General features: G+C 45.0%; 1 protein-coding gene across 8 annotated transcripts in view; it reads left to right on the top strand.

Moving 5' to 3' along the window:
* GBF1 (golgi brefeldin A resistant guanine nucleotide exchange factor 1) overlaps window positions 1-16,774 on the top strand; it is a 217,082-nt gene that overhangs the window by 146,711 nt on the left and 53,597 nt on the right. For all 8 annotated transcript variants that reach the window (XM_053307405.1, XM_053307404.1, XM_053307406.1 and 5 more), the window contains exons 18-22: window positions 1,398-1,600; window positions 2,379-2,502; window positions 15,473-15,598; window positions 16,107-16,189; window positions 16,478-16,714. In XM_053307405.1, the coding sequence (XP_053163380.1) occupies window positions 1,398-1,600; window positions 2,379-2,502; window positions 15,473-15,598; window positions 16,107-16,189; window positions 16,478-16,714 (773 nt within the window). The remainder of the gene's footprint in view (window positions 1-1,397; window positions 1,601-2,378; window positions 2,503-15,472; window positions 15,599-16,106; window positions 16,190-16,477; window positions 16,715-16,774) is intronic.

Below are 16,774 nucleotides of genomic sequence, written 5' to 3'. Positions count from 1 at the left end.
TTATTTTATGCAATAAAAATGTCTGGAGAGACCTTGTGTAGTGTAACAAGTTACACTACACAACATTACTGGAAAGTTAAGACTCATGTAGTTGTAAATATTGATCAAATATTTAACATGCTTTGTATGGTAATATTTTTATTTGATGGTAGTATATTGTTACAAAATGGGGTGGGGGGAGGGAACATAGCATAGAAACATAGAAGTTGCCATATGCTGAGTCAGACCATTGGTCCATCTAGCTCAGTATTGTCTACACAGGCTGGCAGTGGCTTCTCCAAGGTTGCAGGCTGGAATCTCTCTCAGCCCTATCTTGGAGATGCCAGGGAGGGAACTTGGAACCTAGATGCTCTTCCCAGAGCAGTTCCATCCCCTGAGGAGAATATCTTAGTGTTCACATGTAGTCTCTCATTCAGATGCAACCAGGGCAGACCCTGCTTAGGTAAGGAGACAAGTCAGGCTTGCTACCACAAGACATTCATTTGAATCTTGGAAATACTGGATAGGATAGGATATCTTAAGGACCACCATCTCTCATGTGACATTCCAGAAGTCATCAGAGGCGTTCTGTGTTATTTCATTGTCCAAGGTGTGGCGAGTAGCTACATACAAAGTGGAGTCTTCTCAACAGTGGTGCTAATGTAATTCCTTTCTGGGGGTATTTGCCCTTAAAGCTAAAAATACTGTTTTTTCAAAGGACATTGGGGTGATTGATAACTAACAATGCTGTTGTAGTACAAATACTGATTCTTTGCTGTTGCATTGCAGCTTCCAATGGTTTTTTTTGCTTGTTTAGCTTGTTTACATAGGAACATGGGAAACTGCCATATACTGAGTCAGACCATTGGTCTATCTAGCTCAGTATTGTCTTCACAGACTGGCAGCGGCTTCTCCAAGGTTGCAGGCAGGAATCTCTCTCAGCCCTATCTTTGAGAAGCCAGGGAGGGAACTTGAAACCTTCTGCTCTTCCCAGAGCGGCTTCATCCCCTGAGAGGAATATCTTGCAGTGCTCACACATCAAGTCTCCCATTCATATGCAACCAGGGTAGACCCTGCTTAGCTATGGGGACAAGTCATGCTTGCTACCACAAGACCAGCTCTCCTCTGTTTGAATTGTGTATTATGATTGTATCTTGTTAGCTGCTTTTTGAAATGGTGAGATATAAATTTATTTAAATTACAATGATTTTTAAATTTTAAAATGGAGTTCTTGTGTTTTATTAATGTAGTGACTTGCTTTGGGAACATTAGTTAAAGAGTGGAACTCAGCTAAAAAACAAAAAAATAAATGTGTTTTATTCTTTTATATACATGGTGAACAAGATATTGCACTAATGCTGTTATGAGTTCAGCTATATAGGGTGCCTTGATTAATTATATTGGTTTGACTGTTTCAGCTCTTGATAAGTGGTTCAGAACAGTTCAATCAAAAGCCAAAGAAAGGGATACACTTTCTGCAGGAGAAAAACCTTTTGGCTACCCCCATGGATAATAACGAAGTGGCAAAGTGGCTGCGGGAAAATCCTAGACTAGACAAGAAAATGATTGGGGAATTTGTGAGTGACCGGAAGAATGTAGATTTGCTGGACAGTTTCGTGGGGTGAGTAGAAATGTTTAAGTCTTAACTTGGATTTGGTCATAAGAACAAACCAGTTGCAAAAGCCTTGGCATGGGAAAGTGTGAATGTCCTTTCTTTTGATGCTCTTGTCCTACTTGGGGGTTCCGGTTAGCTTTGTGCATAAGTACAAGTTTATCTTAATTAAGGAGACAAATAGCCCATACAAATAGATTGCAATTAAGAGGTCCTCCAAGCCACAACATTTTCTAGGCAATTTGATGCATTGTCAGTATTTGTACTATATGGTAGAAGAATACAGTATTCACACCTCTACCAAGCTATCTGTCTTTACAGTCGTCTGTGGTATTTAAATTAAGAGGCCTCCCTGATGTCTGCTGCTTTTCAGCTTTTGAAAATGACGGAGAAGCCTAGACATAGCCAACTGTCTGGAAGTGATTTTGTCTGTAGTTTGGCCTCAAAGCTTTTAGGGTGTGCTTATCTGCTAGTCGCTCCCCCTCCCGCTTTTTTGGTTATTGAATGTTTTTATTGGTTTTTCAGTAATAAACTTTTACGTTCCAGTAAGTTAATAAACTTAAATATTTAAATTCCAGAAAGTGAATGAAAAAATTGAGATACCCCACTCATCTCCCACAGTTATTGTCGTCCTATTTGCCTCATGTTGGAGTCATAATGTAATGTGCCTCCCCGCCATCCTGTAACTAAATTTTGAAAACATGGAATAAGTGAGGGAAAAGAGGGTAGCCACTGCCTTTTAACCAAATACCTTGGTCCTCCCTTCTCCCACTTTTTTTCATTTCAGAACTTTCAGTTTTCAAGGCTTAAGATTGGATGAAGCTCTGCGACTCTACCTAGAAGCCTTCCGTTTGCCAGGAGAGGCTCCTGTGATCCACAGGCTGTTGGAAGCCTTTACGGAACATTGGCGTGTATGTTGTGAAATGGTTAAGAAGCTGGTTTGGGCTTGTGTGCTCACCTATGACATAATTAAAGTGAAACAGCACTTCTGGGTTTGCTTCACTTCAGAGGTAGTTGGTCATTGTAGGACAAAATGGCTGATTTCAGCCAGGGCATGGCTGCATTAATTTATAGTGCAATGAGCCAGCCTATCTTCAAGGCACCCTTGCAGCTTTTTGTCCCTAGCTGTCCAAGTTAAAGTTGCTTCTCCTCTCAAAGCAGCCCCTATACAAAACAATGGTAATCTAGGGGCTGCTTTGATGGGCTGCATGCATCAAAACTGCTTCTGGATGGTAAATGCCTACCTGATATAGAGTGGTGGTCGGAGACTCTCAAGGGTCTGCTATAGCAGGTGAGCTTTTGTCCCTCAGCAGCAGTTATGCTGTGTACATCTGGATTGAGATCCATCAAGATCCATCAGAATGGGTAATGCACCTGCGCAGGACCCTCATGGTAGAGTGCCACAGTTCATTGAGACGACTGAACCCCACCCCCACACCTACAGCGTACTATTTAAAAGTGGGCCAGGTGCCATGTTCTTCAGGTCTTTTCTGACCGCTGTTGCATTCAGTCCTCGGACTGTTGCTCCTCGTCTGTAAAGTCCTTCCTTGTGAGTTCTTCTGTAAAATAAGATATAATGGACTATATATTGGGTTTTTTACTTGGAACTGCTTCTGGACTTGGCTGGTGCCTTTGATTTTGGAACAGACTTTGACTATCCTTTAAAATGTCTGAGGAAAAACAGAGCTTCAATAGGTGCATGGGCTGTAATGCCATGCTCCCCTCAATGGACCTGCGCGACCTATGTTTGATCTGCCTAGGAGAGAAGCACAATGTCTCCTCTTGCAAGATATGTTTTATCTTTTTCCAAGCAGACCAGAAGAGATTGGGTTTTGCTGCTTTGCGCCACCATTTATGATGAGGTCTTAAGCCCTTTGACATCAGGGGAACCCCGCCCTATGGCCTCATCGTCTACTTCAAGGGACTCAGTGTCTAAGCTGCCTCCGAGATCACAGCCGTTGACGTTGACCTTGACATTGGCATCCTTTCAGATCCCGAAGATTTCTTTGAAGTCTGGTCCCACTTCAACATCAAAGCGTTTGAAGTTGAAAGTGAAACGATTGGGATTGGATGATCCATCTTCTTCTTCATGACCAAAGACATCCAAGACAGTGGATTTGACAAAGGAAGGGACACCGTCCCCATCCGGCCTGCAAACTTTGCCTTCAAAATCCTCGACCTCTGAAATTGGGGTTGACAAACATCATTTGGCATCAAGAACTTCTGCCTCAAAGAGGAAGGATCAACCGTCATTGGAGAAACAGAGGGTCCTCAGTGTCGACCGCACATCACTGCTGAAATTGTTGACCATCAAGAGCCCGCTCTCTGTCTTCAGCTCCCAATCCAATAGACTCTTCAGTTCAGTTGACACTGCTGGATTGACATCAAAAGATCCCATCGGTGTTGACCCGAATTCCATCAACTCCAAGAGCACAAATTCTGCTTTCTACTTTAAACACACCGGTGCTCTCGGCATCGAGGTTGGTGACTCCACAATGCTAAGCCCCGATACCGACCTTCGATATCGACGAGGATGAAAGAGATGCAGTGATGGATCCTATCACTGCTCACACCTTGCTTTCTATACTTGACTCCAACTCCAGCCCTTTTTTGACATCCACATTTAAAGGTTTCCCTCCACAGTCTTCAGAGGTCGGAACCCCTAGGGTATTGGTTGCAGCACAGCTGTTAGTCCACCGTACTCCAGCAATGGGTACACTGACTGCTGCTCGTTTAGTGGATTCCTCATCATGGCATTCATGTGGCTTAGCACATTCATCAGCTGTGGGTGTGACACTGGCTTTGTAGCCTGTGGGGACCAGATCTCCTGGTTTCCCTTACGATTTCCAAAAAGACCAACCCTGGAAATAAGCATAGGCTAAAACTTTTCTACTAGCAATGGATGTGACTCCAGTTAGAACCATACCAACCCTAGCTGGAGGCAATGTTTTTGTCTTACCATTGCAGCCTGCTATAAAGACTGTTTCAGTGGCAACACAAACAGCTGCATGGCTACCTGTCAAAGATTTAAAAGATGCAGCTGCACAGACTGTTTCCAGAAGCCTAGAGTTGGGGACAACCTTGTAAACCTGTTCCTGCTTTATGAGAAAAAACCACTGTTGAGACACAAATATACGTACCACCTTCATCATCTCACTTGCTTTCAGATCACCATGGCTCTTCCAACTTTGAGTCCAGTCCAGATGACCCAGAAAACAGGGCAGATCCTCCAGTTGACGTACCTCCAACCAACTGTCTCCCCTAATGAGATGAGAGTGTACCACCGTCACATTAGGGAAATGGCTAAAGTGCTAGGACTCGATCTCAAATCTGAACTGGCCACTATAGATGACCCCATCTATAATTTTATGACTAAGTCTGAATCAACTCAACCCGTTGCTCTGCCGGTTCTCTCAGTCATTTCAAGGGCATGGGAAGTAATCCATAATTTGACCCCCACTTCTAAGTAACTGGAGAGCTTATATCTGTTTCAGGGGGAAAACAATGAATTGTTTTCTGAAACATTTTGCTCCCAATTTCCTGGTTATTGACTGTACCAGTTCGTCTTCTAAATCTGGTTGACGGTAACACCTGCAGACAAAGAGGGGAGAAAAATGGATATTTTGGGTAGAAAGGTTTATTCTACCTTGTGCCTATCCATCAAGATAGCGAACTATTTGGCGTGCATGGCAAAATATACCCATGGCTTATGAGAAGATGTACAAAATTTTTATGCTTTTGTTTTAAATTTTTAATCAGATTTGTTTTATATTTTAGCTTAATATTTTAATTGTGTCTTTTTTACAATCTTGTTTTTAAATTTTGCTGTAAACTGCCTTCGGATTGTTTTAATGAAAGGTGTTATATAAATTTAACAACAACAACTAAATAAATAAGCAAGCACTTCCAGCAAACATTATATAAAACAGCAGCACTTACACGCCAGCAATTGAGCACTACCAAGCACCTGGCCGAGTCTGAATTGTGCTCCTTGGCACCCGCAATCTCCCTACAGAGTTATGCCTGGCTTCGCTCCACCAACCTGCAGGGTGATATGAAAGAGAGAATTGAGGGCTTACATTTCTATGGTAAGGGCCTTTTCAGCAAGGACACTGACTCCACAATGGAGAAAATGAAGAAATTTAAGTTTACCACCAAGACTGTCATCACGTGCATCTGTCATCACGTGCATCTACCATCTGCATCTACCTCTTCCTATGGCTCAAAATACTGTCACTTCTCCAAACAAAAGTCCACATTCAGACAACAGGAGTGCCGTGACTTTAGGATACAATACCAACCTTATCATAAATACCCTTTTCACAGCAAGGGGAAATCTAATCAGTCCCAACGTACGAAGCAGACTGATCCTCAAGACCATGCACTGTCACTTCTATTCTCCCTTCCCGCCCTGGGGGCCTCAACATCTTGACAAGTGAGGGACGACACCGGACTCACAAACTCTGTTCTCCTGCCAGCTTCCAAGATCACGCTGGCATGCCATGCCCCCACATGGCACCACATAACAATGGACCGATGTGTCCTGAAGCTAATATCTTCAGGCTACACCAAAGAGTTCAGAACCTCGAGATTTACAAGGATAAAGTTCACTCAACCCTCCCAAGCATTATTAGAAGAAGTGAAGGAGCTATTAGCCAAAGGGGCTATTTCCCTTGTGCAGTGGGTGCACAGACAGTAGGGGTTTTACTACTGTTACTTCCTGACCCAAAGAGGGGTGGTGGCATATGGCCCATCGTGTATCTACGACACCTGAACAGATTTGTCCATGTATGAAAATTTCACATGATAGTGTTGCAAGAGATCCTAGCTCTTCTGTATCAGGAGAACTGGCTTGTGACACTGGATCTCAAAGACACGTCTTTCCACATTTGCATCAGGACAAGACAAAGAAAATATTTGAAGTTCGCAGTAGGAAATCAAGTGTACCAATACACAGTCTTACCCTTTGGGCTTCCCACCCCCCACTCCGTGTTTACAAAATGTATGACTGCAGTGGGTAGCCTACCTGTGGACCCAGGGTAGATTGGTCTATCCATACCTGGACGACTGGCTCCTGACTTCCAAAGACAGAGAAGAGTTATGAGCTGGATCGTGATCCGTTGATTCCATAATGTAAATGGGTTCTGCGCCTGCGCAGGCACCTCGCGGGCCGACTAAGTAGCTCCTTGCAGTGCCCAACCGTCCTCTCGTGCTCTCATCGTCAGTTATATTGAATGGTTGGGCGTCTCCTAGTCAGTTTCTGTTTGACCGCCATAGCGTTCAGACCTCGTTTGGGCTCTTCGGTAGCAGAAATTGTTGTGAAAACTGATTCTTAACACGGACTGTTATTGGACTTCCTTTTGGATTTTGGACTGGCTTAGTTCACAGATTTACTTGCCTACCTGGTACTTTGACCGTAGGACTATTTTATTGGATTGAGATCGCGTTACGGACCAACCTTGTTGATGGATAGGACAGGTTATTTTTGGTTTACTGGACTTCAGATTGTTTTACTGAGAACATGGAGAGAATGGAGACCAAGATGACTTTTAAGCGCTGTGTCAAATGCCGTGTGAAGTTACCGTCTACCGACCACAATGATGCCTGCCTGCTGTGCCTCGGTGAGGAACACAATACGGCAGCCTGCAAAATCTGTTGCTCATTTTCTAAACAAACTAGAATGAATAGAGCCTTGTGCCTACGGGCGGCATTATATGATGAAGCGCTCCGTCCCCCGACTCCTCGCCCGAGCGTGCCATCGACATCAACATCGACGGGAGATGGCTCGACATCGACACCCCCGTCGAAGTCAGGACAGCACGGATCTGTGCAAAAACAGTTTAAAACCGTGTCTACTGGCGAGACTTTCAAGAGGCCACTGGAGGTCTCCTTGAAAGGGTTGAAACACAAGGACAAGAAGCGCCGTCGTGACTCGGGAAAGGACAGTCAGAAAGAAAGGCGTCATGGGATGCCTTCTCCATCCTCAGCGCAGGGATCTGACGCTGACTGGAATACGGATGGTGACGGGAACCGCTTGGTGTCAGTGTCAACAGCTGCACCTGGGCTACAGGAGTTTTTTATGTCGGAGCGCTCTAAGCCCTCGAGACTGGGAACCATGTCGATGTTGAGGGAGGAGCATTCCATCGTGAAGCCAGTGAGTTCTTTGACATCGACAGAGTAGCCTGTTTTGGTTTCGCAAGCAGTTCCGATTGAGAGGCATTTAACTCAAAGGCGCCAATCACTATCCCCGGCGTGTACTCCTCAACAGTCGCCCTCTACTCCATCACTGGAGAATAGGAGAAAGCACCAGCTATCGGAACGGAGTGCAACTACTACTCTTAAGGATTTGTTAGACTCTGCATCAAGTACCCCTTCGGGGTCCACCTTCCAAGGTTTCTTGAGCACTGGTCTGGATGAGGAGCAGGAGGAGGAGGATCTTCCTATCCCCCCACCCAAGACACCATCTATCTCACCTAGGGGTGCAGTAGGAAATTTAGTTCAATCAACATTTGCGGTGGTGCCTCCGATAACTGGTCAATTGAAAAATGACCAGGGTATCCGCCTACCTACAATGCAACCAACTCATTTGTGTGGCTTCCAACATTCGCTCCCTCATGATTATGGGGATTTCTTGAGATGGAAGGCACAGCAAGTACCTGTACCTTTAGAGCAGATACCACTACAGCATCATGCCATCAGCTATATGGAACCACCTTCTGGAAACTTGACAATACCACTCCAGCAGCCTCAAGCTGATCATCGTCAGCAGCCCAGACTTCTAGTCTCCACATCATGCCAGATTCAGACACCTGTACTGGCACAGGAGAAACCAGGCAGAAAACAAAAGAGGAAATCTAGCCCACCGCCTAGCCCACCTCCAACACAACGTTCATCCCCTTCTCCAGACCTAGAACAAGAATATTCAGATATGGGTGACTCAGACTCAGACCAGGCAAGTCATCAGTCAGTTCCTCCTTCTGATGTTCCTCCACGCCTTTCAAGATCCCCAACAGAAGAGCTAAAGGCATACCATACCTTAATAAAAGAGATTGCAGAAGCTTTAGGAATGGACTTGAAACAGCCTGAGATGGAGGTGTCAGACCCCGTGTACAATATGATGCGGCATGCTAAAACGTCGCACCCCGTATCTCTACCAATGATCCCTGCAATTGCAAAGGTTGCCAAGACAGCGTGCGAGACCATACAGACCTCTAACCCAACATCTAAACATCTTGAGAATCTCTACAGAGTCTAGGAAGAAGAAAATGCTTACCTTCTCCATCATCCAGATCCAAACTCCATGGTGGTAGATTGTGCTACTACATCTAAAGGTGGCCGGCGGCATACGACACCTGCAGACAAGGAAGGCAGGAAGATTGATGTTCTAGGGCGTAAACTATATACCACTTCGAGCTTAGCTATACACATAGCTAATTATGCGGCGTGTATGGCGCGTTATACTCACCTGCTTTGGGACAACTTACTGCAGTATTCTACTTCTCTGACTCCGGAGGAACTGCAAGATAAGTTCAATAAAGTTTATGATAAAACCACAGACAACAACTGTGCTTTTAAACACCTAGCTGAGACAGAGTCAAGGGCCATGGTTACTGCTGTCACCATGCGCTGCTACCCATGGCTCCGTGCAACAACACTGCAACAAGGTATGAAGGACCGTGTAGAGAACCTGGCTTTTGATGGGAAGGGACTGTTCCATGAAGACACTGACACAACCATGGAGATGTTGAAAAAAAATATATCTAAATTCACAGCAAAAACCTTCATGGTTACTGCGTCTTCATTGAGTTCTCGTAACCGCAGTTATGCCCGTCAGTGACCATACCCATACCAGGATAAGAGGGATTTCAGAAGACAAAATGGACCTTACCAACGGTCGAGGGGCTTCAACAACAACAATAATAATAACCAGAACAATTGCCCTAATAAGGACAGTTCCAATAGTCTTTTTGATTGTTCTGCCAGCCCACTGCATACACAGACAATATCCAGGGCCATTGTCATTGGCCCTGTAGTTGCCAGCTCGACCATCAGACTGGCAAGCCATGCCCAAGCATGGCACAATATAACATTAGCCCAATGGATACTGAAAATAATACGGACAGGGTATGCGATCGAGTTCAGTGCTCTACCTCCGTTCTCAGGCCTGAGGTTTACCAAAGCAACACCGGTGTTGGAAGTAGAGATACAAGTGTTATTAGAAAAGAAAGCAATTGCTCCAGTGCAGTGGGCGAAGAGGTTGTCAGGATTCTACTCCCGCTATTTTCAGATACCCAACCAAGCGGGATGGGGGAATCAGGGCAATCATGGACTTGAGAGGACTCAACCATTTTGTCTGGGCTCGGAAATTCAGAATCACAACGTTGCAGGGAATTATCCCCTTCTTACATCAGGAGGAGTGGGCGGCGATGTTAGATCTAAAGGATGCTTATTTTCATGTGGGCATCCAGGAGAATCACCGAAAATACCTCAGATTTACGGTGGGAGAAGCAATATACCAGTATGCAGTCTTGCCCTTCAGCCTCTCGATGGCTCCAAGAGTATTTACCAAGGTCATTGCTGTGGTTTTGGCTTGCCTTCGAACACAGAGCTTGATTGTTTATCCTTATTTAGATGACTGGCTCCTAGTAAGCAAAGACAAGGAGTTGCTTTGCAGACAAATCCAGATGTTGCTACACCTCCTCCAGGAGTTGGGAATCAATGTCAACTGGAAAAAGTCAAACCTAACTCCAAGGAAACAGCTAAGTTTCATTGGAGCCACCCTCGACTTGGAACAAAGGAGAACGTTCTTGCCAAGGGAACGTTGTCACCAAATCAAGGCACTGGCACAACTGTTCTTTTACAACCCCTGTCAAACAGCAAGGGAGGTTCATAGGTTGTTAGGTTTGATGGCATCCTGCAACACGACTGTCAGATACACTCTACTTTGGATGAGTCCCCTGCAACGGTGGTACCTGGGACATTTCCGACCCAATGTGGGCAGCCAGAAGTTGCGCTTGCGCCTTCCCCGAGCTGTGTTGAGTTCCCTACATTGGTGGATGTCGGAAAGGAACCTGTTACAGGGAGTTCCATTCAAACCTTTAGTCCCAACAGCTTGGGTCATGACAGATGCTTCCATATGGGGATGAGGGGTACATTGTGGACCACACTGCATTCAGGGGTGGTGGACGCACCAACAAACTCGACGACATATAAATTACCTAGAACTTCTAGCAGCATTTCTGGTGCTGAAAGCCTTCGAGCCACAACTAAAGGGAACTGTAACACAAATTCACCTAGACAACACAATGGCAATTGCATACCTAAACAAGCAGGGAGGGACAATCTCCCCCATGCTTTGTGCCTTGTCCATGAAGTTGTGGGATTGGTGCATCGCGCACACCATTTATCCAATTGCAATTCACATACGAGGTGTAGACAATTACCTGGCCGATGCTCTGAGTCGCACCAACCAGATCAATCAAAAACATGAATGGGAGATCAGTCAGGCTTGTATCAAATGTCTCTTCAGGATGTGGAACACCCCGGCAGTGGATGTGTTTGCCACAGCAACCAACAAGAAATGCCAAAAATATTGCTCATGAGCAGGCGTAGGTGTAGGGTCACTGGGTGACACGTTTCAGTACAATTGGAGCAAGGGGCTTCTATACCTGTTTCCACCACTGCCACTACTCAATCAGGTGTTAGCCCAAATCCTAAGGGACAAAGCAACCTGCATACTTCTAGCCCCGTGGTGGTCTCGTCAACTGTGGTTTGCACCGCTACTTCGACTATCGAAAGGGAACTACTACATGTTTCCAGTAACTTCAGACCTACTCCAGATGGAAGAGGGACGGATACTACATCCAGAGATCCAGACGCTACACTTGACGGCTTGGAAGATAGGCTACTAAAGAACATTCTGCTAAATAGTAGACACCTATCAACTAGATGAAACTACTTTTGCAAATGGAAGAGATTCCAAGCCTATGCTAAATTGCATAAATTCAGGGCTCTCAATGCTACGGTAGGCCAAGTGCTACTTTATTTGACTAGTTTAAAAATGAAGGGCTTAGCTAATGTGTCTCTGAAGGTTCATCTGGCAGCCATTTCGTCAAGACTGCCAGGATGGGATGGAAAATCAGTTTTTACCCATCCAGAATGCAAGAGATTCATGAAGGGGCTAAATAATTTGTATCCCCCACTAAAGAAACCATTGGAACAGTGGAGCCTTTCATTAGTACTCTCAGCTCTCACAGAAGGCCCTTTTAAACCGCTACATTCAGCTAATCTCCGCATGCTAACACTAAAGACAGCTTTTCTGATTGCAATCACCACAGCAAAATGAGTTGGAGAGTTGACAGCTCTAAGGGTGGATAAGCCATACACCTAGTTCTACCTGCACTAGGTGGTTATGAGATTGGACCCAAGCTTCCGCCCAAAAATAATTGCAGAGTTCCACCTTAGTCAGGAAATAGTACTGCCTACCTTTTTCAAAGACCCACAGACAGCACTGGAAAGAGCACTGCATTCCTTGGATGTGCGCAGGGCTGTACTATGCTATCTAAAAAAGACTAGAGGAATCAGGAAGTCAAAAAGACTTTTCATAGCTTACAAAGGCAAACACAGGGGCCAGCCAGTGTCCTGACAGCGCTTGGTGCACTGGCTGGTGGAGCTGATCCTGCTAGCATATAAGCAACAAGGGGTATCTCCCCCCAAAACCATACGAGCCCATTCAACTAGGGCGTACTCAACATCGGCAGCCCATCTTTCAAGGATCAAGATGAATGACATCTGCATGGCTGCAACGTGGTCGACACAGCAGCCATTCATCAGACATTATGCTATAGACCTGTGCATGGCGCGACAGGCAGAATATGGAAGGAGCGTCCTGAAAAGGGTGCTACCATAAAGTTCATCCTTCTGCACCCGCCTCCATGGTGGGGTAGCTGAATAATCACTCATTTACTTTATGGATTCAACGGATCACGATCCAGATAAACAGGTTGCTTACCTGTAACAGGTGATCTGGAAGTGATCTGTTGAATCCATAAGACGCTCCCATGCCAGCCCCACTGCAGAAGTATGCCTGCAACCATAGCAGATCATATACTACTGCCGGTCTGCACAAAAAACTGACTAGGAGACGCCCAACCGTTCAATATAACAGATGCTCAGAGCACGAGAGGACGGTTGGGCATCGCGAGGAGTACTTAGTTGGCCCGCGAGGTGCCTGCGCAGGCGCAGAATCCATTTACATTATGGATTCAATGGATCACTTCCAGATCACCTGTTACAGATAAGCAACCTGTTTTTCTCAGACGAAGTACGTTTTAGCTCTTCTCCAAGACTTGGGAATCCAAGTCAATTGGAAAAAATCCAAACTGGAGCCTATTCATGTTATTAACTACATTGGAGCAGTCCTAGACATGGAAGCCAGGAAGGTGTACTTACCTCGGAAACACTTCTGGTTTGTCAGGGAACTGGTTCTCCGTTTCCAGCAGCATCCATCTCAAGCGGCCTGACTCATTCAAAGAATCCTAGGACTTATGGCATCCTGCAACACAGTGGTGCGATATGCCCAGTTAAAGATGCAACTTTGGTTTCTGTCGGTCTTCTGCCTGAATGTGGATCGTCAAGGCCTACGTTGAGTGCTCTCAGATCAAATTCTACGCTCGCTTACCTGGTGGTCAATGGGCAGAAATCTGCTGGAAGGGGTTCCTTTTCAAATGACTCCTATCTGGTTAACAATGGACACCTCTCTGTTAGGCTGTGGGGCCCACTGTGGAGCACATCAGATTCAGGGCAAGTGGACCCTTCAACAAACACAATTTCATATTATTTTCCTGGAGCTACTGGCTGTCTTCAAAGCAATGAAAGCTTTCCTACCACTTCTACAGGGGAAAGTTGAACAAGTGCAGTTAGACAATACCACTGCCCTGGCCTACATCAACCGTCAGGGAGGGACAGTGTCTTGAAGTCTTTGTGCACTCAGCCTACAATTATGGCATTGGTGCATCTGGCATCAAGTCTGTCCGACAGTCATCCACTAAAGGGCCTAGACAACATCCTGGCGGATGACTTAAGTCGAGTTTTCCCACAACCACAACAGCATGAATTGGAAATCAAGACAGTATACATTACACCTCTCTTCACGAGTTGGATATGGCTGACTATAGATCTCTTTGCCACCTCGGAGAACACAAAGTGCACACTGGGGGATGTCTTCCAGCTGGACTAGCAGCAGGAGATCCCATATATGTTCCCTCTGCAATCATTGATAAGCTGAGTGGTTGCCCACCTTCTGACTGCCCCAACATTGGGTATCCTGGTGGCTCCATGGTGGCCAAGACAACCATGGCTTCCACAGGTACTCAAACCGTCAGGGAACCAGTACCAAAGGCTACCACAAGAGGTAGATCTCCTAACACTAGACAATGGCAGCGTACTGCATCCAGAAGTTCTCACACTCCGCCTAACAGCATGGCAAATAGGCTTTTGAGTAAGATCCTTCTTAACCAAAGGAAGTCTTCCACCAGACGTAATTACAGGGGCAAATGGCTCCGCTTCAGATTCTACGAAAGGAGGCATGGTTTTCAACCTGACCAGGCCACAATCAGAGATGTGGTCCTCTACCTGACTGATCTAAAATTGTAAGCGTTGGTTAATGTGTCTCTAAAGGTGCATCTAGCAGCGCTGTCTTCACAACATCTAGGCTGTGATGTGAAGACTCTTTTCTCCCCACCCAGATAGTAAAGCTTTCCTAAAAGGCCTCAATTTGTATCCACTCATTTGCACACCGGTCGAACTGTGGAGCATATCCTTGGTCCTTTCGGCTTTAGCTGAGGCCCTGTTTGAACCTATGAGTTCTGCTGATATTAAGTTAGTGACTTTGAAAACTCTGTTCTTGCTTGCCATAACTATGGCTAAACATGTTAGTGAATTGACAGCATTGCGTATTGATTTACCATACACCAGAATCTACCTTGTTAGTGCTAATGCTTATGGACCCAGATTTTTTTACCCACGGTGGTTTCCGACTTCCACCTAAACCAGGACAGTGTTCTCCCTGTGTTCTTCAGAGATCCATCAACGCCTTTAGAACATGCAATGTACTCCTTGGATTTGCTGACGTCACTTTTATACTACGTGGATTACACCAAGGACTTCAGCTCTACCAAGCGTCTGTTTGTAGCATACAGGGCTCTGTGAGAGGCTCCTGCATTTCCAGACAAAGAATGTTCAGATGGCTAGTTGAACTTATCCTGCTAACCTACAAGACACAGAATGTTCAACCACCTGAAGCAATCAAGGCCCACCCTACCTGTGCCTACGCTTCATCAGCTGCACACCTATCAGGGGTAACCTTCATGGACATCTGCAAAGCAGCAACTTGGTCCACTGAGTTACCTTTCATCAACCATTGCACCATAGACGTGTGCTCCGCTGCCGAGGCAAACTTTGTGAGAAATGTTTTGAAGCAGTTGTTACAATAGCTACTACTGCACCCTCCTCCTCTTGGAAGCTAGCTAAACACCCATTTTTATGGATCTTGATGGATCTCACCTGTAACTTATGATCTGATAGAGATCCATCAACATCTATAAGACCCTCCCGGACCACCCCTCTGCAGTAGTGCTACGCTATATGCATACTGAGTGTGTATGCTATTCTCCTTTGATGATGAACTTACCTGATTCCGGATGATCATCCTCCATGGCAATCATCAAAGAACTGAAGAACATGGTTTGAATTCCCCACCCCCACCCCTAAGGGATACTGGCACAACATAACCTTTAGAATTTAGATGCTGAGAATGGCATTAAGGGACTAGGTACTGTATTTAGATTGTAATAGTGACTTGTGTTGTCATTTACTTTTCAGAAACTGAATGGGTCTCCATTTGCTAATAGTGATGCTTGCTTTGCCTTGGCTTATGCTGTTATCATGCTCAACACTGACCAACACAATCACAATGTTCGTAAGCAGAGTGTACCAATGACCTTAGAGGTGAGATCTGATTTCTTCATAGGATCTCCTATCCTGTATGTCTAGACTTTTATGTTGGCTCTAGCATCACTGAAGCCTGCTCTTTCACTTGTACTTCATTTGCTATATCTTCACCTTTTGCTTCGTGGAAGTATCCTAAAACAATAGTATAAAAGTTGTCCAAAAGGTATATTTTTACTGCAGCTCATAATAAAGTAAATCTAGAAATTTTCATTAATAAACTATTTTGACAATAGTAAATGGCAGTACATTATATAATTGTGATACCTATTTTGAGGAAGCCATGCAGAGTGGAACTTTCTTTCATCTTTCCTACCAAAAGTGTGTAAATATCAGTTGAATGAACATGCCTTGCTTAGTTGCATTGAAACAAAGTTTAAGTGTGATATTAAGGACTCCCATGATAGTGAAACACCCACTTTGCTACTACTCAGGTTGTAATCTGAAGCTTTTATAATCCCAGTAGAGCAATTAAGGCCGTTTATTTCACTGGAATTTCATTTTACAGGAATTCCGAAAAAACCTGAAAGGGGTGAATGGAGGCAAAGACTTTGAGCAGGAGATGCTAGAGGACATGTACCATGGCATCAAGTGAGTGTTTTATATTTGCCCTTCAAGAGGGAGGGAGTTATTAGAGAAAGCTTGACTGAGGAACCACTAGTCTCTGCTCCCAGCTCAGTCCGAGATTGTTACAAGCAGCTACTCACACTTTATTAGATTACTGTTGGATGCTTCACCATAATGCATAGATGTAGAGCAGTGGTTCTCAAGCAGGGTTCCTCCGGATGTTGCTGAGGGAAACCTGTTTGGGAACCACTGATGAAAAGTGTTACCAAAAAAACCCAAAACACTTACTCTTTCTAACTTTGTGTTTGGTAGAAATGAAGAGATTGTGATGCCAGATGAGCAGATAGGCCTTGTAAAGGAAAACTATGTCTGGAGTGTGCTACTGCATCGTGGAGCCACTGATGAAGGGATCTTTCTGCATGTTCCACCTGGAAGCTATGACCATGACCTCTTTGCTATGACATGGGGGCCCACTGTTGCAGCCCTGTCCTATGTTTTTGACAAGAGTCTAGATGAAACAATCATCCAGAAGGCTATCTCTGGCTTCAGGTAACTTTTCCTTCACAGCATCCAGCAGGAATACATTTTGTATATGCAGATTGGCTTTAC

This window comes from Hemicordylus capensis, chromosome 3 (genome assembly GCF_027244095.1).
Source record: "Hemicordylus capensis ecotype Gifberg chromosome 3, rHemCap1.1.pri, whole genome shotgun sequence".
NCBI classification, from domain to species: Eukaryota; Metazoa; Chordata; class Lepidosauria; order Squamata; family Cordylidae; genus Hemicordylus; species Hemicordylus capensis.
Note: the sequence above shows the minus strand (reverse complement) of the source record. Positions and strands in the feature narration are given on the sequence as shown.